The 23,929-nt window shown below is 39.5% G+C and overlaps 1 protein-coding gene across 1 annotated transcript; it reads right to left on the bottom strand.

Annotated features, from left to right (window-relative positions):
• Positions 1-13,348: 13,348 nt before the first annotated feature.
• On the bottom strand, positions 13,349-23,140 carry LOC124882782. Its single transcript, XM_047389336.1, has one exon. It carries the CDS (start codon positions 23,053-23,055, stop codon positions 18,034-18,036), a length of 5,022 nt encoding a protein of 1,673 aa, XP_047245292.1. The 5' UTR covers positions 23,056-23,140; the 3' UTR covers positions 13,349-18,033.
• Between the last annotated feature and the right edge of the window lie 789 nt (positions 23,141-23,929).

Raw genomic sequence — 23,929 nt, 5'->3', positions numbered from 1 at the left:
CGTGAGTTATGGGGTGTGTTAAAACGCTCCCTCTCCCTACAGGATTGGCATCTCTCTTCCACTCCTAACCTCTCCTATTCACCTTCAGGGAACACTTATCGCATTCTTAATCATTCCACAGATGTAGGCACCCTGGAACATGTACAGTTAGACAGACATCATGGTAGAGAAAAATCAGATCACCCACTGGCAGCTGCAGTTGTACAAAGCATGCCCTCCACACTCTGGGCAGAAGGTCCCACGGATGTGGGCCTCATACACTGTACTCCCATTACTTTTCAGCTTACTTCTGATCAACCAATCTGGAGGTCCCAATACCCTCATAAACCCGCTGCTGAACTGGGCATTAAGGACACAATTGAGGGTCTGTGGAATGCCAGTGTATTATAGTCGGCTGACTCCTCCCCGTGGAATACACCTATTTTACCAGTTGAGAAAAAAGGAACAGGGAAATGGAGAATGGCACACGATTTGAGGGCCGTTAATGCAGCACTGTCCACTCCTACTGTCCCTGTTCCAAATCCTTATGTTGCTCTCACTAATCTTACTCCTGAACATGCATGGTTTACATGCATTGACCTGGCAAATGCTTTCTTTTGCCTGCCTTTAGCTGAAGAATGCAGGGATATTTTTGCTTTCACCTATGGATCACATAGGTACCGATACACTCGTTTGCCACAGGGTTTTGCTCTCTCCCCAGGAATCTTTAACCAAGTTCTTAAGGACTCCTTACAGGACTGCCCACTTCCACCGCATACTACACTCATCCAGTATGTTGATGACATTCTTTTGGCCACACCTACTGTAACTGAATGTTTGGAGGCCACTGCTGTTTTTCTTTCACATTTAGCCAAGACAGGCTATAAAGTCAGTAAGGCTATACTTCAAATCTGCAGAAGACAGGTGGACTTCCTGGGCCGTGTGGTCTCCCAGCCAGGAACTGGTATGTCACCTGCACACCAATCTGCAGTACTTTCTCATCCCAAACCACTCTTTGTGAAAGACATGTTGTCATTTCTGGGCCTTACAGGTTACAGCAGATCATTTGTCCCCGGCTACACTGATCTCACAGCTCCCCTTAGAGACTTAGTGAAAAAACAGGGCATGAGAAATCTCACTGCCCCTTTGGAATGGACCATAGAAGTTGAAGAAGCTTTTATCACTCTCAAAACAAGCTTATCCCATGCTGCACACTTGGCACACCTTGACTACACGTTGCCATTTTATTTGGATGTTTCTGTAACAGCACACACAGCGAATGGAGTGCTGTTTCAGACAAAAGGGGGAATAAGAACTGTCCTTATGTACATAAGTGTTATACTTGACAACATGGAACAAAGGCATCACGAATGCACCAGACATGCAGCAGGGATGGCTAAAATAATCCAGAAAACAACCCATGTAGTTATGGGACACTCCCTTCATATTCTCACATCACATGGAGTGGTGGCTTTTGTGAACTCAAAGACATTCACAGTATCACCACTGAGACAACAGAGACTGAGCAGGGTGCTGGAAGCTCCTAACATCACATACACACATGAAGGCATAAACATGGCAGACAGAATGACATCAGGAGAGCCACATGTCTGTGCAGAAAAAGTTGAGTTTAATGAAAAAATCAGACCAGACCTACAAAGCACATCTCTGACATATGCTAGAAATCTGTATACAGATGGTTGCTGTTTCAGACATGACACAGAAGGACTTAAAGCAGCTTATGCAGTTGTGGAGGACACAGGGACAGACTTTGTGACAGTGAAAGCGGAAAGACTGACAGACACACAATCAGCACAGAGAGCAGACGTTTTGGCAGTGATAGCGGCCCTAGAATTAAGAGAAGGACAGAAAGTAAACATTTACACAGACTCAGCATATGCCATAGGAGCAGTGCATGTTGAACTAAAGCAATGGTTGAGAATAGGGTTTAGAACAGCAGGACAGAAACCCATCAAGCATGACTAGGAAATGAGAAGGTTGGCTGAAGCATTGTTACTACCACAGGAGGTGGCGGTTATTAAATGCAAAGGACACGACAGTAGTAACACCAGAACAGCACAGGGGAACCAGGCGGCCGACCAGGCGGCAAAACAGTGCGTTGGTTACCAACCCAGAAACATATTGTTGTGTTCAGAGGTAGGGTGGACACCGGAACCCACTCTGGAGGAAGTAGTGAAACTACAAAAGGGGGCCTCACCAGAAGAAAGGTCAGTTTGGAAGGCGAGAGCAGGCAGTGAGGACCAAAATGGACTTTGGAGGAGTCCAGACGGACGTCCAATCCTGCCACCAGGACTCACTACAGCAGCCCTGGAAGAAGCCCATGGCATGGGGCATGTAGGGACCACACAAATGATAAAAAATCTCGAACACTGGTGGCATCCTTATTTAAAACCAATGGCAGTGCATTGGATAAACTCATGTGAAATTTGCAGACAGTTCAATGCTAAACCTACCCTGAAACCAGCACCAGGGAAATTCCCAGTGGATCCTATTGCAGGGAAAGAAATCATCATTGACTATACAGACATGACTGAGAGAGTGAATGGGTTCAGATATCTGTTGGTATGTGTGGATGCTTTCAAAGGATGGCCAGAAGCCTGGGCAACAAAAAAGGAAGACAGTAAGTCTGTGGTAAAATGTTTAATAAATCATTACATTCCAAGACACGGTTTTCCGGCAAAAATCAGATCAGACAATGGTACACACTTTAAAAATGAGGAGCTAAAAGAAGTGGAAATGTTTTTGGGGCTAAAACATTCCTTTGGGACAGTGTACCATCCACAGTCCCAGGGAAAGGTGGAAAGAATGAATCAGACCCTCAAAACAAAATTGGCTAAGACCTGTGCACAGACCAAAATGAATTGGGTCACAGCCTTACCTTTAGCTCTGATGTCCGTAAGGAGCTCTGTAAATCACAGACATGGTCTGACCCCTCACGAACTGCAGACAGGCAGACCATTTCCAGGTCCTCAAACCAGACTACTTTTTCTAAATGAATGTGAAGGTTCTATGTCTCACTGTGATTATTACAGATCTCTCCACAGTTTGGTTGCAGCATTCTCAAAACAGGTTCCAGAGAAACCAACCGAGGGATGCCAGCCAACCACGTCCGACGCTGAGTGGGTCCTGCTGAAGGTGATCAAAAGGAAGTGGTCAGAACCCAGGTGGACCGGTCCATTCCAGGTCACAGAAAGAACCTCACATGCGGTGAGACTCAAGGGTAAAGGCGACACCTGGTACCACTTGAGTCAGTGTACAGCGACAGACGCTCCGCAGAGATCCCTCGCTGAGGTCCAGGAAAACCTGAGAGAACACGACAACAGAAGAGCCACCTTCTCACCCTACAGAAGGGGCAGAATAATCCCCTAGGGGTGAGGAGAAGTCATCATACCCATAGGTTAGTCTACACCTTGGGTTCAACAATCTGCAAAAGTATTCATACCCACATAGGGGCAGAATAATCCCCTGGTATGAATCCCAGGCTCCAGGTCAGTCTACACCTGGGAGTTGAAGACAGGACAGCATACAGCAGAAGAGGCGGAAGTGATTGAGCTTCCCTCTCACAGGGTGGTTGTAGCTGCTCTCCCACCCAGAACAGAACTGAACTAAAAAAACTTTCTATTTTTCTATTTACAAGGTTTGTTCGCTCATTGTATATTCCAGAACTTGTAGTAAGTATTTTGATGAAAGTATGAGCCAAAAGGCAAAAACCCTACCCCATAGGGGTTGGATTTTGGTAGGTTCATGCATTATTTCCTTTTTTATTGTTACATTAAGATTGTTTAAAAAATAACCTGTGGGGCATTTTAGGGTGAAGTCATTATTACGACTTCAAAAGGGGGAAATTGTTGGAAAATATTCATGCTATGCTTATAGGATCTGTATTGCTATGCTCAAGTATTTTTAATAATGTGTGAAATAAAATGTATTGTGTAACTTAGAGGCCTGCTAACAGGCTTCTCTGTGTATATGTCTGCAAGATTTCTGTCTTACAACAGAAAGATATTTCTGTATGTAAGATTTCTGCCTTACAGCAGAAAGATATTTCTGTATGTAAGATTTCTGCCTTACAACAGAAGATATTTCTGTATATGTGTAAGATTTCTGCATATGTCTGTAGATAAAGGTCAAAAGTGGAAAAACAGGAAGTGCTGAAAAGGCAGCTGAATGTCAGAGTGCCAGACAGCTCCGGATAGGAAATCAGACATACATTTGTATGTTTTTTCTTTGTAATGTACACGCCTTGATTTTGAATAAAAACTGCTGTTCTGGGAGTAGTATTCAGAAGTTTCGGAAGTATTCGGACGAGCTTCTCCCTGTACAGGCATCTAAAAGCTGCGCAGCCTCCGTGTTCTTTTTATTACTTTGTTTTTATTAGTAACAGTATAGGATGTCTTAGCTTTACCAAACAAACGAGCACACAGGAGTTTAGGGAACAACTTAATCAGTATCCACAGTCAATAAGCGGTTAGCTCGGTAGCTTCGCGGGGGGGGGGGGGGGTTGAAGGTGCGTTCGCTCTGAACAAAAGGGTTAGCTCCGGAGCTGTAGCTGGGCGGCCGGTCCTGTGCGATGCGGTCTCTGCTGTTTTCCTTCCAGACTGGGAGACCGCGTCTTTGCAGTGGGTTTCTCTCGAACACCGGTTGCTAATACAGGACTCAGAGAAACAGTCAAGCAATGCTTGTACCTTAATTACCCCCGTTCATGAAGGAAAATACCGGATACACAGACAGTATTTCATTTGTACTTAACTTTGCATATGATCGATGACATCCTTGGATCCAGTTGAAGAGTTTATGTCTGTTTGCCAGCAAAGGGACATCAGCGCGCTTTTCTCCCCTATCCGGTCCCTCTAGAAGGCCATGTGGAAGAGGGCGAATGTAGCAACAGCTGTGCTTTTATTTGGGTAGTGGCGTCACAGGAAGTCCGCTGCTATCCCGTTTCCTGGCTGTGCCAGAAGAAGGTTAATGTACTTTATTTTGAAAGTTTCAGAAAGGTCCGTTCCGGAATTTAATGTTGAAATCCATAGCTGTGGGTCCCAACACAGCTACCTGGCAGGGGTCACATTTTACAGCTTTCTGATTCAAATCAAGTCGTCTGCCATGGAAACATGAAGGTTGCTGCAAGTACTTGCAGTTTTATACAGAGAATTCCTCTCACACTGAATGGTGGAGAAGGCCAGTGCAAGAAGTATTTCACCCAAATGCTAAAATCTAAGGATTAATTTTTTTATTAATAAGCTTAGACATGGTTTTGTAAATTCTGAAGACTGTTATTAGCTGTCCACCCACCTCCAAGTCTGAACAATACTGGACCTTGGTAAGTCTGGCACAATTCCTGCCACAGTTTTATTGGTGATGTCAAACAACTTTGGTGTAAGTAGCATGTTATATACTAACATCTTATCCGTTCTCGTTAACCCAATACTTTACATCATCTTCTCTTCAGAGGTGGATATATGATCCCTGCTACCAAGCAACTGGATTAAAATACACCACAATATAAAGTCTTACAAAAGAGAGGCTATAAGACATGCCATATATTGGGGAATATTGAAAGTATGTATTAAAATACAGAATGAGCAATTTAAAACTAAAACTATCTAGTCTGTTTCACAATATGTTAATTTAAACCTTTTGAAAGTGAGATTGAAATAGTCATGTAAGATAAAAGGTAATCCATTATTTATAATCTGTATAAGGGATGTTGCAGGGATGGAGAAGGGCTACATTTTTAGGTCAGTGGAAACTACACTGGAAAAACAGCAGAATTAGCTCCCACTCATCTCTTCGCTTTACGAGTACCAGCCTAGTCCATTACTGCAACCTCTCTGTTTATAACAGAGAAAGAAACTGAAAGAGCATCTTATTGGGATTGTAAAACACCACCACTGCCATATTGATCCAGTTTTATCCACTGGTTGAATGACCTGGACACCAGCAACTACCATCAATCAGAGATGAGGGCTTTTAGTGAAGGTGTCAACGCCCTGGAAAAGAAGCACTCCATCTCTGCTTGCCAAGTTAACAGACTGTAGCTTTCGACAGCAGATTTTCAGGGAGAGATTTTCTATAATCATTCATTTATTTGCTGATGGTTAATTTATATGTGTGCTCCTTTTCCCTACTAGCTCTATTGTTTCTCGTCCTGACGTGGAAATCTTAATTCATGCCTTTGTTTCATCTCGTTTGGACTACGGCAATGCGCTCTACACATGTCTTACCAAACCTGCCTAGACTGGTTACAGTTTGTACAAAATATTAAAATGCTGTCATGTGATTCCAATGTTAATGCAACTTCATCTAGTAGGGAAAGAAAGACACACTTGTGCGTGCATGCATGGGTGTGTGGATGTGGGTGCTTATACACACACCTCAGTGTTTGTTATGTCTATCATAGTGATTCAAGATATTTTTCGGACATTTAATGGCTAAAGTGACTAATAACCTTTGTCTAAATGCCATATTGTTTTCCATTTCACAATCGCATTAATGCTTCTACCCAGCCAAGAGGTGTTGGTAGGATCATTAGGGGCTTAGTCCAGTCTGGTAGTAGTTTAATTTTCATGGTATCATTTTGAAGTAAATTCAAAGTAAAATGGTATAGAACCTTATGTAGCAGTCCCAGGCCTTTAGGCTGGGTTTTTGAATGAATGTAAGCTAAAACAAAAAAAAATCGTATAATTATTTTACTTGGTTATTTTTTTACTGCTAACAGCCAGAGTAAAGGGTTAAAACTGATGCATTTTGTGATGAAAATGCTAATTGGTAAAGTAAATTATTACAGCATTTTGCAATCTTTTCCAAAAGTTTGCATTAACTGAGTTCCTGCTCCTTCTGTTTGACAAAGGTTGCTCTTAAACACATACAAGCTCACTCTGTGGCTCATAAAGGTGTTCCTCTCCTGATCTGAAGCTCTTATGGTTCCATCCTCAGCTTTTATGCACAAACAATCAGCACAATGCATAGATAATTAAATGATCACTTCAACTATGCTTGATGTTTTTCAGGTTCTTGTTTAACTTTCTGTTGGATTTATTCTTCCTATTTCTTGATTTGTTTTAGCAGTTTGCTTTAGCTCATTGTCCTGCTGGAAGGTGAACCTCCGTCCTACTCTCAAATCCCAGGCAAAGGTTTGCTCGAGAATATGCCTGTATTTAGCGTCATCATCTTTCCCTTGACTCGGACCGGTTTCCTAGTCCCTGCTGCTGAAAAACATCCCCACAGCATGATGTTGCAACTGTGTGAGTTGTGTGGGTGGCCCTCTCTTAGCAAGTTTGTTGTGGTACCATGTGCTTTCCATTTGATGGTACACCGACCATCGAAAATGTGGATATTTTTGATAATGCCACAGTATTCTTTTGTACTTAACGACTTCCTCCCTGACTTGTTGAGTTCCTTGGTCTTGTGCAATTATGATTATTTGATTATGAATATTTATTAAAATTATAATTAAAAAATCAAACTTTTCCATTTATATAATTATAAATGATAAAATGTCGTTTATAATGTCTAACCAAAATCATTCACAATGAATATCAGAATCAGAATCAGCTTTATTGCCAGGTTTGTACATACAACAAACAAGGAATTTGACTCCGGTATACTTTGCTCTCTGGGTTTCTTTTTTTTTTTTTTTCGTTATAAGAAATATTCTGCATATATCTTTATGTCCTTAAATACCTATATACAATATACACATTTACAAGGTGGAATTGCGACTTCGGTACTCTATTAAATGTTCATCAGAGAAACAGCCTGGTTTTAGTAAACAGTGCTCTGTAGCGACGGCCTGAAGGTATAACTCACAGTTTATGTGCAGGGTGTGTGGGGTCTGCAGAGATTTTAGCAGCTCTTTTCCTGACTCTAGACCTGTATAAGTCCACGATGGAGGGAAGGGCAGCCCTGATTATTCTCTCTGCAGACCTGATTATTTGTTGATTGTTTAGCCACTAGTAGCTATTAATAATATAATTAATAAATGAAAATCATGTTAAATGTATCTGTATTATCAAATCATTCACTAAAAGAGTGATATAAGCACTAGTCTTATAGACAGCAAATCACTTTCACATAAAATAAACTCAAACGCCTTTTCTTTATCTATGTGAAAACCTGGACACTCACTAACTACCGAAAGGATAAAATAATAAAGACTAAAATTGCAAAAATTGATCAATTTATAAAGAATGCACACTGAGCAGTAATGGAGATCGAACCAGCAACTTATGGGCAAAGATGTTAATAATCAAAGCTTTATATCAATCAGGAATGTGGGATGTAAAAATGGATCTCTCTGGGCATACATCCATGTACAAGGGTGTAACTTTGGGTCTAGCATGGTATTTATTTATTGAATAATTGTTTTTTGTAAAAGGAGTCAGTCAAATTTGGCATTCCTGTTCTAGAAATTCATTTAAATGCTTTTACTGTGATTTACTTAACTTTCCTGTTTTCTTTGTATTTACTCTGGAGTTTTTCTGTTCCACATCAGTTCAGCAATAATAATAGACTTACTTTTACTTCATCTTTTTTCTAACACAGAAAAGTATTCAACATTTTTAGAGCACCTTCATATTCATGAATGCTGCATTGTGTTGTTTTGGGGTCTGGAAAGGATTAATTGTATTTCAATTTATTTCAATGAGTTAAATGGATTCTACATATGAATAATTCCAGTTATGAGCTTCATCGTGGAACAAATTAACTTATAAAGTAGAGGTACCACCAGGGTGGTCTGAACCATTGGGGTCTTTAGCCCAGGCACTAAATAATTTAATTTTCATCAGACAGCACCCCAGTTTATAAGTCACTTAAAGTTAAAGTAACACAAGACATGTTGTAGCAGCTCTCTGCCTTGGCTGGGTTTTCACTGAATGTAAATTATTGTGAATCAAACAGAAAAGCTTCATAATAATTTGACTTGGCTTTCATTTTTTGTTGACGTGAAGGATGAAGAGAAACAGTTTACAATTGATGAAAAAAAACATTTGGCTGAAGCAGATAATGAATGTGTCATTATCTGCTTCAGACAAATATTTTTTTTGTGATATTTACAAAATACTTACTGCTCAGTCTGTCTGACTAAAGTTGTTCCTAAAGTCGGAGAAACTATGTTTACTGTGGTTCAAATAAATGTGCTTCTTTTCTCATCTATGAAAATTACTTTTTTTAATTTAACTTTCTCACTCTCTCCCACCCCTGAGGCTCCATCATCAGATTTTCTTACATTTCTAAAAAGAAAACTGAAATAAAATAGATTTTCTTAGATTTTAATGGAATGGTAAGACCCCAAAAACACATTTATTTATTTTAATGGTCCACCTGTGATTAACTGTGATTTATTTCTTATTAATTCTGCACCTTTAAACAATCCAGAGCTGAATGTTTAGGACCAGAATATATGAAAGAGAAGAGGGAGGCTTACTTTTGCCCTTTCTACTGTGTCTTACTGGAACAAGGAGATATTTTCCTGGTTTATTGAGCAACACCTGTTTCTGTCTACATGTAGCACTGGACTATAGGAACGGCTGCAGCCATGAGATACAATGTGGTGATCTGAAGGATCTTTTAACATGTTTAGTTACTTTAGGAATAAATGGTTTGATTTTGACTAAGTTAAAGGATCAGATATTTTTCACATAATGATGCAGATCCAGCTATAAGCTCACAGAGAGTGTTCCTACTGTTTTCTATCAAGGCCAGGCCATTTAATTTTAGCTGTAGCACAGGTGAAAGCCCCTCATCATGACCCTGATGATGCTCATTAGTGAACCTCCACCTCCTGTCTTGCTGAGTGAATCAAAAAATCGTTGTCTGTCTGCTTTTTTGAGAGTACAATCACTGGCGGCTGAATCAAAAGTACAGCAAAAAGTAAATGCTTGGTGGAGAAAGCGTTTTGAGTGATACCAAGTTTTTGGGGGGAGGGGGCGTGGGGGTTACATTACCAGATGATGATGCTATTTTGCTGGAAAATGAAAAAAAAAATCAACAAGTTATTCATGCAGGATATGATGTTATTTTATTGGAGCAGCTATATTGACTGGATCAGATTTGTAGGGGGGGTCATAACCCCCCTAAGCCCCATGCAAATTACGCTCTTGTCCATGTAAAGGAGAGTATTTGGACCGGCAGCTGCCAGCCATCAAATGGGGGATCCAGACCAACATAGTGACTGTTTAGCACACAAGCAGCCTGGCTCCAGGGTTAGCCACTGGTTAGCTGAAGGCTAACTGCTTCAAAACAAAATTGCCTTAAACAATAACCATAAAAATCATGCGGGAAACCAGCAATGGAAAGGGGCAATAATCAGGAATTTGAAAAGGACTGATCAGGTCACAGCAGCCCAAGGTTCGACTGCCGGATTACTTTAACTTCAGTAATCCAACTTTAACTCGTGGCTGATTTAAAATCGGCAGGAAAACACAGATTAACTTTTAAAGCACAAACACCAACACTCAAAAGAAGTTTGAGCAGGGGTGTTTTGCTCAATGTCTGAGTGCACATACTTTAATGCACATCAAACTAACTTTTAAAGTACCGTGAAAGCAGCAACATTCAAGCAATATAGTACATCCTATTTGAATTGCAGTGTTCAACATATTTTGTCTATATTTAGAGTCTTTGGTATGCAATTAGTTTTAAATTTAATAGATTAGATTTAAAAAATTTTTAGAATCTGGTAATAAGATCATATTTGCAGCACTTTAAATCCCTAGATTTGGCATAGGGTATACTTTCTGTTTTTACCAGAACTGTTTCTTAAACTGTTAAACCACCTCTTCAAGTTGGGAAAATTTAAAGACCACATAAGAATATAATTTTTTATTTCTAGGCCGCGGTCTGCAGTTGGTGCTTTAGTCGAGATCGTCTCCAAGGACTAATCTTTATGAGAGCTAAGAAATATGCAGTAGGAATACAGAAGACAGGTTTACACTGTTACGTCATTAGATTTTCAGCCAGCATGAGCACTGGAAAGGTAAGATATAAGCTTACCCACAGCATGTAGGGAAAAACAACTTCAGCTTTGTGCTCCACATTACAATAGTCAGGGAGTCCTAACAAATTTTCAAAAGACTAACCGTTTGTTTTGCAAGATAGAATAGATAGTTTTAGAGTGACATACACTGAAGAATTTGAGTTTTCATTTTCTTCCCACCCCCCATACCTCTTTCTCTAGGAAGTCCAAACAAAATTAAATAAATAAAATAAAAGATAAACTAGAAATATATATACTTTGGGTACTTTGCATCTCGTTTATAAGTATTGTAAATATGAATCTGAGAATATTATTTAATATTTAATATTAATATTTTAATATTAATATTTTACCAAATAATATTCCAGTCTGTTAAGGATTGTCCTGTGAATACCAGCCCCATTAAGGCGATGGTATTAGGACAGAATAGAAAGGTGTGAGACGAGCTCTGGCATTATTGAACAGCATAAACTCTGCACACATATGGAATGAATTCACACAATTTCTTAAAATACAAGAATTTATTAACAAAAATAAGTCAACTCAAAGTTGACATATTTCAATCAACAAACTCTTTACTATGCTAAAACAATCCAACTAAACTACCAAGCAGAATTAAAGAATAATGAAGACTAATGGGCTATGTACAATATAAAAAAGTTTATTAAAGATGATTAGAAATCATGACCAAAAAGAGTGATGCAACATTACCATGCAATGTTTATGTTTGAGAACCAAGGATTATCTTGAAGAATCTGGAAGTGAAGTTAAGTTAGTTTTGGAACTAACTTAGAAAATAATCAGCAAACATTTAGACCACCCTTCACAATGCAAGATCAGATTAAATATTATTTTAATAAAATGTTTTAAATAATGATCTGCTGAATAAAACCAACCTCCTGGATGACTAATTATCAACGGTGTCTAATTAACTGCCTTTATTTATTAAAATAATATTTGAAGAAATATTATTGAGTATTTTGGAAAAGAGCCAAATCTTTCTGGAGAAATGGGGCTTAATGGTGTTTACTTAGTTATCAACTCTAGCAAATGATGTTCAGGGACTATTATTCACTAGCTTGAAAACTAACAACCTTTCTGTTGACTAGCCTTAATGCTAGCACACGTGTTCTTACCGGCTGGCCGTTGGGCTAACAAAGAAGCTAGCTAAAGTGCTAAGCTAGAAGATAGCTTAGCACCAGAATAAACACATACCTTTCAAATACCAGGGTTAAAATGCATAAGCGCGGACGGCGCGTTATGAGCAATGTTCTGGTTAAAACCACCCTTTAAATAAAGTTTATCTTAGCCTTAAAACATACAAAGAACACGGAACCGGCGCGTGCCGTAGCTAGCCTACTAGCGTTAAAGATCGCCAGGTTCCACAAAACAAACTTCATAGAATGAAAACGTTCAGATTATTTCATCCTAACTGTTAATCTGCCCAAACCTAACCTCTGACCATGGTGAGTAAACGTTGTCCAAGGGCGATGAAGTTCGAATAAACGTCCACAGTCAACAAGCGGTTGGTTTTCAGCTAACCTCTGCGTTCGCTCTGTGAGCGATAGCGTTAGCTCCGGAGGGCTGGGCGGCTGTTCGTTACCGTAACACGGTGGTGCAAGCCGTAGTCCGTCCTTGCGGCTCGGCTTGTAGAAACAGCTTCTCCACCGGGATCTCTCCTCGATACAGTTTTGCTTCTGTGGGACCTCGAAGAGAAAATGTAAGCAACTCTTACACCTTAATTTCCCCGTTCATGAATGAAAATACCGGATACACAGACAGTATTTCATTCTACTTAACTTTGCATATGATCGATGATCGTATGGCTTTGGATCTAGTTGAATTTATGTATTTTTGCCAGCAAAAGACATCAGCGCGCTTTCCTCTCCTATCCGGTACCTCTGGAAGGCCGCGTAGAAGAGAAAGACTTGTGGAAAGGTGGGGGCTTTTATTTTGGTAATGGCGCCACAGGAAGTCCGCAGTTACCCCTTTCCTGGCTGTGCTGGAAGAAGGTTAATGCACTTTATTTTGAAAAGTTCCAGGAAAGTATGTACCGGAGTTTTAGTGTTGAAACCCATGGCTGTGGTCCCAACATAAGCCATTTTAAGGACATGTCCCTCCAATCTGAGTTGGAATGGCTCCCACTGATCTTCAAACCTCTGTAATTGTCCATTTACCTTATTGCTAGGTTCGCAATAAATTCAGAGGTGCATACCGCCACCTACTGTACATCATTGTATAACTCCACCCACTATATTCTATGTTTTAGTTTTGTATTTCATAAAAATAAGAACAATGCTTTATTTATAATACTCTTGATTCCCCCACTATCTCCCCTCTGTTCCTAATATTCCTTTTAGACTGAATTATCTCCCATTCCGGCACTACGTTTACTGGCAGTGAGGAGTGTGACACCGCATGCACAACGCAAATCGACTAATTCTGTGTTCCACTAACCAGCCTGAGATCACGTGACGCCAAGTCGCTGATGTAAATTCGTATTCTCATAGAAAAGAAATCATATTCACAAACTGTTATAGAATATTGTATTAATAAAGAATGAACCACAACTGTAAACTTGAACTGTGTGTTTGTAATTTCTTGAAGCTGTAACATTTTATTTTGTATTCTTATATAGAAAATATACAATACCTCTTTTGGATTTTACTTATGCACAACTATTGACTAATATGCACACATTCCGTCTTGACATACACATTGTTTTTGACAGCGTTCTTACCCCATAAAGTTGTATATTTGGTAACTTTAGTTCTCCATACTCTATTTTAAGTTTATTTCACGTTTATTTAGAGATGTTTTGGTTGTTTTTTCCCCTCCCAAATGAATTTGGTTAGTTTTATCAAGAGTCTTACATATAGATTGTGGCACCTTGAGGGGTAATGTTAAAGTTAAACAATTTATTTATTTTTTGGAGGAATTGCCATCTTTATTGCCTGAATTCTACCCCATTATGATATTTGCAATGTATCCCAACCTTGCAAAAATAGACGTAGTTTGTTTATTAATGGTTCAAAATTGTCTCTGCTAATCTGCTTTTCTTGTCACTGAATATCTGCTAAACTCATCTTGAACGGCTGTTCCTAATTTTACTGGCACTCTTTAGGTCACATTTTGTCAATGAGGAAAATACATTTGAGTATGAAAGCAAGGAAGATGTGCCAAAGAAAGTTTGTTAAATTTTAGTTTCACCTACATGTTGATGAGGTTGCCCATGAAGATACAGTAGATCAAATTTATTTTTGCTGGGTTTATGCATTTTCCTAGCATCTAACAAGCAGGGGGCAACATATTAGGTACATACATGTACTGCAATGGCTAAGATTGTCAGAATTTACAAAATCAATACAGACTGTCACAAAAACTACAGCTACAAATGTTTTAATTTTACAGTCAATAGTTGGGCAAAACAGTGAACACCTTTGCGTAATTTAGCCCTGGTCCTCAGGGCACACCACCCTGCATGTTTTAGACGTTTTCATGCTTTAATACATCTGATTCAGGGGATTGCAGTTTAGCAAAAAACCTGATAATCAGCCATGAATTGAAACACAGAGAATGGAGACATATAATGTGACTTTCATTTGTAATCGGTCTTGACTAAAGCTAAAATATAAAATAAAACCTAGAACAACTAGTACGGCAGATGCTGTGCTAGATTCTAGAATTGCACTGCTCAATGTGGCAGCAGGTTGGAGTGGCTCTGTGACTTTCATTCTGATATATTCTTTTTAAGAGCTCTAATTCTTCTTGTGGTGGAAACATTTTTTGTTTGAAAATTATCCTCTTCAGTATCAGATGCTGTACAGCTGGAATAATTATTTTTGATACATTTTGACTTTTGTCCATTTGTTATAATGAATCAACAAGGCATTGTTTTACAACCAGGAGGAGCTGATTAATATCTCAAAAGCATAAAGAAAACTTCAACTACAACCCCAAATCCCTGATGAGTTGAACAGGAGGCGCCGTTGATGCAGAGCAGGAGCAAAGAGAATAGAGAAAAGGAGGAACCAATGATTATGATGGGCAGTGTGAGTGTTGGAATAATTGAATAAAGATTTGTCTTATTTTGTTCCTATTCTTTATTTTAACAATTTGATCTTATAATCATTCATGATGTTTGTGTGAGTAAAGGATGTGAGTTATCTGCAGGCAAAGATCATAAATGGAGCTGAGCTTGCAGAGGAAGAAGCAGTCCAGTTGAGGAGGTCATAAAGATGAAGGCTGATTGCACTGAACAAAAGGCACAACTGATCCTGGGAAGTTGGAGGAGATTGTGGAAATGTGTTGTTAAAGGATAAAGCTGTTTATGACCTGTTTGCGATGCAGCTGTTGTTTCCCATCCTTAGAGAACGTTTTTGTAAATAGGGACCCCCAAAGATAATAAAAAGAGAGGTGCGGGCAGATGCTGTTCAGAGCGGTGCGGGATATGTAACTGAACACATCTTGACCGTTCTCCTCGATGCGGTTAAAATAACTAATTCTTTGTCTCTCTTCTTTTTGTGTTATTACACATATTGTAGGTTGTTTAAACCTGACAGTGAGACTGTCAGGAAATAAGTTGAATGAACTCCAAGCTCTACAAAGGACCCAGCCCGAGTATTGGGAATGCAGTATTATGTGTTTTACTGAGACATGGCTGCAGGACCATATCCCTGACTCCAGTGTCTCTCTGCCAGGCTTTCTGACGATACGAGCATACAGAGATTTAAATTCTGAAATGTTACCTTGGGCCACACACTATTTAGTGTAAAAATCAAGAAAGTATTAATCAAATTTTTAGCCGAACAAAGTAAATTCATGCTTTGGTTTATATTGTATTTAATTTGCTGTTATAGTTCTTTTACATTTTGTGTGATAAAGGTCAAAAAAGCAAGATGGTAGAAGTTTAAAGAATTGAACTAATGCATATATTCCCAAACTACAACATAACCTATGTTTTTAGGTTGAAATTCAAAAAGGAAAATAAATGGCCATAAATAAATAAAAAACATGCAGATGTAACAGTGTTCATTCTGCGTTGTGTCTTTTGTTGAAATAAGCCGGACCGCAGCTGATGTGAAAACACCTTTATTGATTTCGCCGCCTGTGCCAATACGACAAATAGAAAGCAGTCAGACAGGCTCCTCAGTGTTCTCCACAGCGCCTTCTCCCACAAGCTCCACAAGAAAAGAGCGCCGCGAAAGGCGTGTATAACAGAACACATGAATTACATGACTAAACAGAAATATTTTCAACAGGAATAATAACTAATCCCAACATTTGTTTCACAATGTTAAATATTACATTAATAACATTAGAATTTAATAAGCAAACAAAAAAAAACATCCTCCCCTACATTGAAACCTCACATACCCGCGCCAATACGACAAATAGAAAGCAGTCAGACAGGCTCCTCAGTGTTCTCCACAGAGCCTGTTCAGACACCAAGACTGCTTTCAAAACATGGCCGCAACACTTTGTAATACTAACCGACTAGCGAAATTTCCTGCAGCGCTAGAGCTGCTAAATATTAACAACCCCAAAACAACCACTCTTATATCGAACTTAATTCCCCCTATAACTATTTATTTTACAACAAAAAAATCAGTAATTCAACTTTCACATACACACAGAAAATAAAATTATTAACTGCACAAGCAAAACTTCATACCTTCTAAGAGGCCGTCTAATCTCATGGGAGAGCGTTTACCCCGCTGCAATGGTATGGCCCGTTAGACTATCTGTTGAGCACTGAACTGAGACCCCACAAAGACAGTCTGTGAAATCAATGTGCTCAACAGTACTAACAATAATTCACCATTACTATTATAAAACACATTGAATACAAATAAAATTAACATTTCTACACCGGAAGTTACCCACAATTTTTCCGCAGTGGAGCTTTCGTCTTTTCAAAATAAAGGTTACCGTTGCCTGTATAACTTCCTACCAAACTAACTGTTCTACAATCTGGTGTAACAACACTGCTACACAGACTGGACCTTAAGTCCCTAGAGAAGTCTTTACAGAGAGACAACACCTGAGAAATGAGGAAGACTTTCAGGTAAATTTAAAAAACATTTTGGAATAGTTCATTTTTGAGGGGAGAAAAAATGAACTATTCCACAAACACAAGAAAACATTGCACACAGCCTGAATACATCCTCAATAAAACATAACAAAGAGAGGAAAACAAAGAGTTATCCCTTGTGGTTTTCCAGGTTTTCAAGCCCTTTTCAAATTGGGCAGGAGCAGAATAAACACTTAAATACTTAAATTTTTCATTTTATTGTAATAAGTTTTTAGGGGTAAAACTGGAGCACCCAGAGAAAACCCTAATGAGGCACCGGAAAACAACACACAGATACACTCACAGACACAATTTAATCAGAATGATCATATAAGCTAAAATTGTTTTTGAAATATGGGAGGAAACCAAGCGACCTTTGAAAATGCTTGCTACACATTTGTTTCTGTAAAATGCCATTGCTCACATCTTATGATTGCTCTGTCTTATTCTGATGTCTCATGTCTTTCCCTCTCATCCTAGTTTTGATTACAGGGGTTCCTACGGCTCCCTACTGGCCCAGTTGTACCCGTACGGTTTACAGGTGGATATGGCTGTTGTTCAGTCTGTTGGGGCTGCACATTTCTTTGACTGTGTGGGTGATCGTTAACGATTTTTCTCCCTCTCATTATTATGTCCCCTTGCACATCTCTGTGTTCTTGAGCTCCCTACTGGTCTAGTTGAGCCTGTGGGGGTCATGGGTGGGGGTGGCTTGTGCTCAGTCTGTGGGGGCTGCACGTGTTTTAACTGCTCGGGTGATGGTCGAAGATTTGTTTCCCTCTCATGCGTATATCCCCTTGTGCATCTGCGCGGTATTGAGCTTCCTACAGACCAAGTTGCACCTGCAGGGGTTATGGGTGGGTGTGGCTTATACTCCGTCTGTCAGGTCTGCACCTGTTTTAACTGTGCGTGTGATGGTCAAAGATTTGTTTCCCTCTCATTAGTATGTCCCCTTGCACATCTATGTGTTCTTGAGCTCCCTACTGGCCTAGTTGGGCCTGCGGGGGGTCATGTGTGGGTGTGGCTTATACTCATTCTGTGGGGTCTGCACTTGTTTTAACTGTGAGTGTGATGGTCGAAGGTTTGTTTCCCTCTCATTAGTATGTCCCCTTGCACATCTATGTGTTCTTGAGTTCCCTACTGGCCTAGTTGGGCCTGCGGGGGTCATGGGTGGGTGTGGCTTCTGCTCAGTCTGTGGGGGCTGCACCTGTTTTAACTGTTCGGGTGATGGTCGAAGATTTGTTTCCCTCTCATGCGTATATCCCCTTGTGCATCTGTGCGGTATTGAGCTCCCTACTGGCATAGTTGGGCTTGCAGGGGACATGGGTGGATGCGGCTTCTGCTCAGTGTGCAGGAGCTGCACCTTTTTCAAAAGTGTAGGTGATGGTTGAAGATTTGCTTCCCTCTCATGCGCATGTCCCCTCGCAGATGCGTGTGTTCTTGAGCTCCCAGCTGGCCTAGTTGGACCTGCAGGGGTCATTGGTGGGTGTGACCTTTGTTCAGTATGTGGTGGCTGTACCTCCTTTAGAAGTGCTGATAATGGTTGAAGATTTGTTTCCCTCTGATGCGTATGTCCCCTTGTGCCTCTGTGTTGTCTTGTAGTTGGACCTGCAGGGGCCATGAGTTGGTGTAGTTTCTGTTGGGATTGCACAATCGAAACCTTTTTTGATATTGGTGGTAATGAAGTGGTTTGAGAGGTAGTCTGGCCTTTGGGTTGAATTGTCACAGGTTGAAATTTTCTCAGGCCACTCTTTATTATTTGGATTCTTTCTGAGGTTGATGGCTTTACTAATTGTTGTTTTTGTTGTTTCTGGTCTGCTCTATCCACAGTGGTTTTCTTAGTTGCTGAGGTGTGTGGGGTGAATTGTGACGCAAGACCTCCAAACATTTGTCGACCACTAGTAGAATATTGGTCAGATATCTGTTTGTATATGCTTTCAAGTGGATGATGTGTCTGCACCAAAAAGCCTTCAGAGGCAGAATTTATTAAAGGGGGCAGTTTCGATTGGCTCTTTGTAGTCTGCATCTTTGTTGATGTTTGCAATGGTTGTACAAGATTCCTTTCTTTCACAGGCATTTGTTTTTCTGTGCCAGTATTTCTCAGAATACTTTTTATTGGCATCATCCTATGTGTGGATGTATAGGTCTTAGTGAATTGTGACTTCACAACTGGTTCTGTGAACTTTACCACCTTTGACTTTGGTGGTAATGGCAAAGACAATTCAGTTTGTTGAATCTCCTCATGAGGTGGTGTCACTTCACTGTCTGGTGATTTTTCCAACCAGGGACTCTGTAATAAAGGTTGTGGGAAACATGGTTCAGGTATTTGCTCATTTGATAGCACTGGTGTTTCTTTTATGGTTGATGGAGAAAAAAATTCTTTAGTTGCTACAGTGCTTGTGGAGCTTTGTTTTGCAGAATAATCAGACCCTTGCTGCACCTCATTTGTAGATTCTATGTCCTTACTTGGGCCTTCCAGTGTTAAGACCTTATGTTTAACTAATTTAAGTTGTTCCCGTAATGAGTTAAAGTTTTTTGAACACTCTAGTAATGGTAAGATGATGTTTGGTGTTTGTAGAGTCTGTCTTGTCGAATCATTTTCAAATTCGCATTCCCGTTTACTTTTTGAGTGTCTAGTTGGGCCTGCAGAAGCTGGGGTCTTAGGTGGATATGGCTTTGGTTGGGTCTGTGCAGGCTGCACCTCTGTCAACAATGGTGGTAATTTTACTAGAGTTGTTTTTTTCTCAGGCATCCTTTTCACAGGGCTTTTAGTTATTGTTACATCTGTCAATGGCTCAGTCGAGGCTATTGGATAAAGATTAATAGGCCAGTGGGGTTTCAGCTGGAGTTTTACTTCATCTGATAATTTTGGTGATTTCACTATTTTAGATAAATTGATGTTTTTAGTTCTGTTTTTGCCAAAGTAAGTCAACAAATGCCTCTTTTTATACCTTTCCATGGTCTTAGTTCTTTCTGTGGTTGCTAAGGTATTATTTGTTATTTGTTGTGTTTTAAAAGCTTGAGAGTTTACCAGGGCCTCAAATGTAGACAGTTTTTTCTTTTCATCATTAATTGCAAATTTTACCAGAGTTTCTAGCTCTAGAGGGATGTTGAAACGCATCAACACAGGTTGTAAAATATCATTATATTCTTCTTCAAGGCACTTTGTATATAAAAATTTTACTATAGAGACTTTCTCTATTAGTTTATCAACCAGTTCAACCTCACTATTTAAGAGTGAGTAGTTGTTTTTGTCTGTCAATAAATCTATAAAATCTATCATAAATGGCATTGTCTTGACCATACGTGTGAGGTGTAGTTCTTCTACAACTTCTTCTCCTTCTTTTTCTTCATCATGATGTTCTAGTTTACTTTGTAGGCAAACCTTCTCTGTTTCCTTGGTTATTGGCACTACTTGTCTTTGAACCATGTTCACCCATCGATCTTTCCCAAAGATACCAACAAAGGTACCAGTGCTTGTCCAGAGTTTCACATTGTATTCCAACTCTGCAGTGAATATTTTCTCAAACGCCGGATCACATGCAACACTTACCAACTCAGAAAGACCGGCTTGCCAAGATGCTAACAGCGGAGTTGATTGCAAAGGGATTTTCCATCCATTTACTGTCTCATATTCCTCATTATCTTTTGTTTGAAGGCCAAATTCCCGAATATCATACAAACAAACTACCCCATTACTATCACCAGTCAGTAAAATTGTTTCAGTTTCAGAAACTGACACACATGTAATCTTACTGTCATCTCTTTTGACTGCCTTGAACTTACCTACCATTCCGCCATGAAGTGTTGTTGACCAGGCAGTAATGTAGACATCTTCTACAATCAGCAACGTGGCTGTTTTAGGCCCAGCCTCTCTGCTCCTTAGACATTTTACAATAAGGACCCTTTCTTTTTCACACCTCTTTGTAGACTCATGCAACAAATTAAATTGATGCAGTAGCTGGCCAAGGTCAAATTTAAGCCTGTGTGTTCGCGGACTGATTGTTGTGTTGATATAACCCTCAACTTCTGAAGCTTCTAAATCCCAGGTGAGAACATTTCCATTGCTGGATGCTGTGATCAGGTTGTTGTCAAAGTAATCCATGGAGCAAATAGTGTCTAATAGAAAATGCTCCAAAACATTCTTTAACTTTCCTTTAGGGTTGAGTTGTAAGATTTTTGAGGAACCCTTTGTGGAAATAAACATGTCATTTATGCAGAGAATGCTGGTCACATCATTTGGTAATTTTACTTTTTGGGCATCAAGCAGTTCTCCACTGTTAAAGTTCCACTGTTTTACTTTCCTGTCGCAAGAAATTGTGATCAGTTTGCGTTTGACTTCGTCGAATGAAATGCACGTGGGTCCCACAACCTTTGCGTCTGAAATAGCAAACTCCATAACAGCCTTTCCTGTCAAGGTATCCCACACTGTAAGTTTGCCTTTCTGGCAAACAGAGATAACTTGTTTGTAAATGCTGTGATAGAGCATACTGCACAGAGGCCTGTTGTGGGATCTTAAGGTATTATGAAAAACATTGGTTCCCCTTCCAAGACATTTTGCAATATCTGAATTAGCAATAAACAACTCATTGTTGTGTATGTTGTAGAATACACTAGTGATTGGGCCTATCGATGTCATGCCACTGGGAAAAATACTCTGTTTGCAGGTCCATTCTCCATCACCCCAGATACGTACGTTTTGGTCAATAGATATGCTGACGAATATTTTCTCTACAGAGTTGTATATGATTTGGGTGAGACTTTTGTTATGTCCCTTTAATTTATGTTTAAATGATGTGGTTTTGTGGGGTAACCACAAATACAGAAAGCCAGTTTCTCCACCAGTCAAAAAGAACCTGGACCAAGGAGAATATGCAACACACTTGCAGCATGATCCTCGGCTTTTAAAGGTTTGTTTGTGGGGAGTGACGGTCCCACTCTCTTGGTTAAAGATGCAATGGATAAGGGCCATGGATGTAGCTCTTTTACCACACATAGAAAAAGATTGTAAAGCTGGAATGTATTGCACTTCAGTGCACATGTCCTCGAAAGCATAAAACCTCAGACTGTGAAACTCTTTGTTGGTCCTAGTTAGCAGAGATGAGACGGTCACTGTCGGATAGTGTTGTGAAGGATTAAATTGCAACTTACTTTGGCAGAAAAGGCCATTATCAAAGACATAGTAGGAGACAAACACAAACAAATATCCTTTTGCATCACCGCAGGCCATAATTCCAGTGTTTCCAGCACAGTAGTAGTCCATGGCTGTGATCTCTTCCTCCAAGATAGCAAATCGGATCTTTGTTACATTATAGGCTGAATTTATGCCATAGAATAAGATTTCTCTGTTAGATGTGGAGACAGCCAGCATTCCGAGTTCATGTATGTACACCGCATCAGTAACTACCATGATTGGAGTATGGTGGAAAGCAGGTCTAATCATGTCTCTTTCGTAAAGGCGAACAGTTTGCCAAAGTTTGAACTCATTCAACCACATCTTCAGCAGGCCATTTGAAAAGATAGTAATGTAAGCAAAATATTTGTAAGATCTCATTAATTCCCCTGAACAATAACCCCTGAAATCTGATGTGTCGGTCACCAGTAAGCAAATAATTTTTATAACTGGTTTAAGACATTCATTATGTATATATGTAAAATCATTAGGGAAAAGTATGTTTCTGTAGTCCAAAGCAACTGTCTTCTCATTTCTCTGAAGGAAATAGTGTAAAAGTTCTCCTAGATCCACAGTTCGATCACAGTTTGTGTCAATCTTCATGTGTAAGACATGAGCCTCCTCCTTGCTGATGTCAGGATTTATTTTTGTAATTACCTCATAAAATTCATTGATGTCCAGGCCCCCACTTTTATCAACATCGCCCTCTTTGAATAAATGAACAATTTCAGGAATTTTTTCTGCTGTGAACAGCTTTTCTGCATTTGTATCCGGTGATGATTCAATTTCTGTAGGCGTATTCATGTTGGACGGCGATTTGGAAATGCACATTTCCATGTACTTCAATGTTCGAGTGACTTCAAGTTCAACAAGATTGTATCCTGTTAGAAGAGATACCTCATCTGGAATGTGATTTTAAAGAATTCTACTATATAGGATCCTGGAATTATGTGTCCTCACCAAACATCAAAGCCACCTATGACATCAGCGGATGTTGCTTGGCAACGGCAGGGTTCCAAATGGCCAAGTTTGGGTCATTGAATATAATGGTTGCTATAATTTGGTTGCATTCATAAAATGAATAAAAGTAGTTTGTTGACAAATGCTAATTACCAGAGAGTTCTGCTATTTTTTTTAAAGTAAAAAGCTTCCCAGTATTATGAAAAACTATCTTTTTGCGCCTGTCTTATCTATGACTGTCTTACTCAACACCAGGGTGTGATTTTACAGTATTAAGCTGTGTTTTTAAATCCCACTGAACAGAAACTTATGTCATAATATAAATAGATGTATTTATATATTTATATTTATATATTTATATATATATATATATATATATATATATACATACAAACATACATACAAACATACATACATACATACTGAAACACCTGCTTTTAGACCACAATAACTTATTAATATGGTGTAAGGCCTCCTTTTGCGGCCAATACAATGTTAATTCGTCTTGGGAATGACATATACAAGTCCTGCACAGTGGTCAGAGGGATTTTAAGCCATTCTTCTTGCAGGATAGTGGCCAGGTCACTACGTGATACTGGTGGAGAAAAACCTTTCCTGACTTGCTCCTCCAAAACACCCCAAAGTGGCTCAATAATATTTAGATCTGGTGACTGTGCAGGCCATGGGAGATGTTCAACTTCAATTTCATGTTCATCAAACCAATCTTTCACCAGTCTTGCTGTGTGTATTG

Source organism: Girardinichthys multiradiatus, chromosome 17 (assembly GCF_021462225.1).
Source record: "Girardinichthys multiradiatus isolate DD_20200921_A chromosome 17, DD_fGirMul_XY1, whole genome shotgun sequence".
Classification (NCBI taxonomy): Eukaryota; Metazoa; Chordata; class Actinopteri; order Cyprinodontiformes; family Goodeidae; genus Girardinichthys; species Girardinichthys multiradiatus.
Note: the sequence above shows the minus strand (reverse complement) of the source record. Positions and strands in the feature narration are given on the sequence as shown.

What these genes read in the sequence shown, in the direction of transcription:
- LOC124882782 (XM_047389336.1), bottom strand. Translation starts at nt 23,055, where the DNA reads ATGGAAATGTGCATTTCCAAATCGCCGTCCAACATGAATACGCCTACA.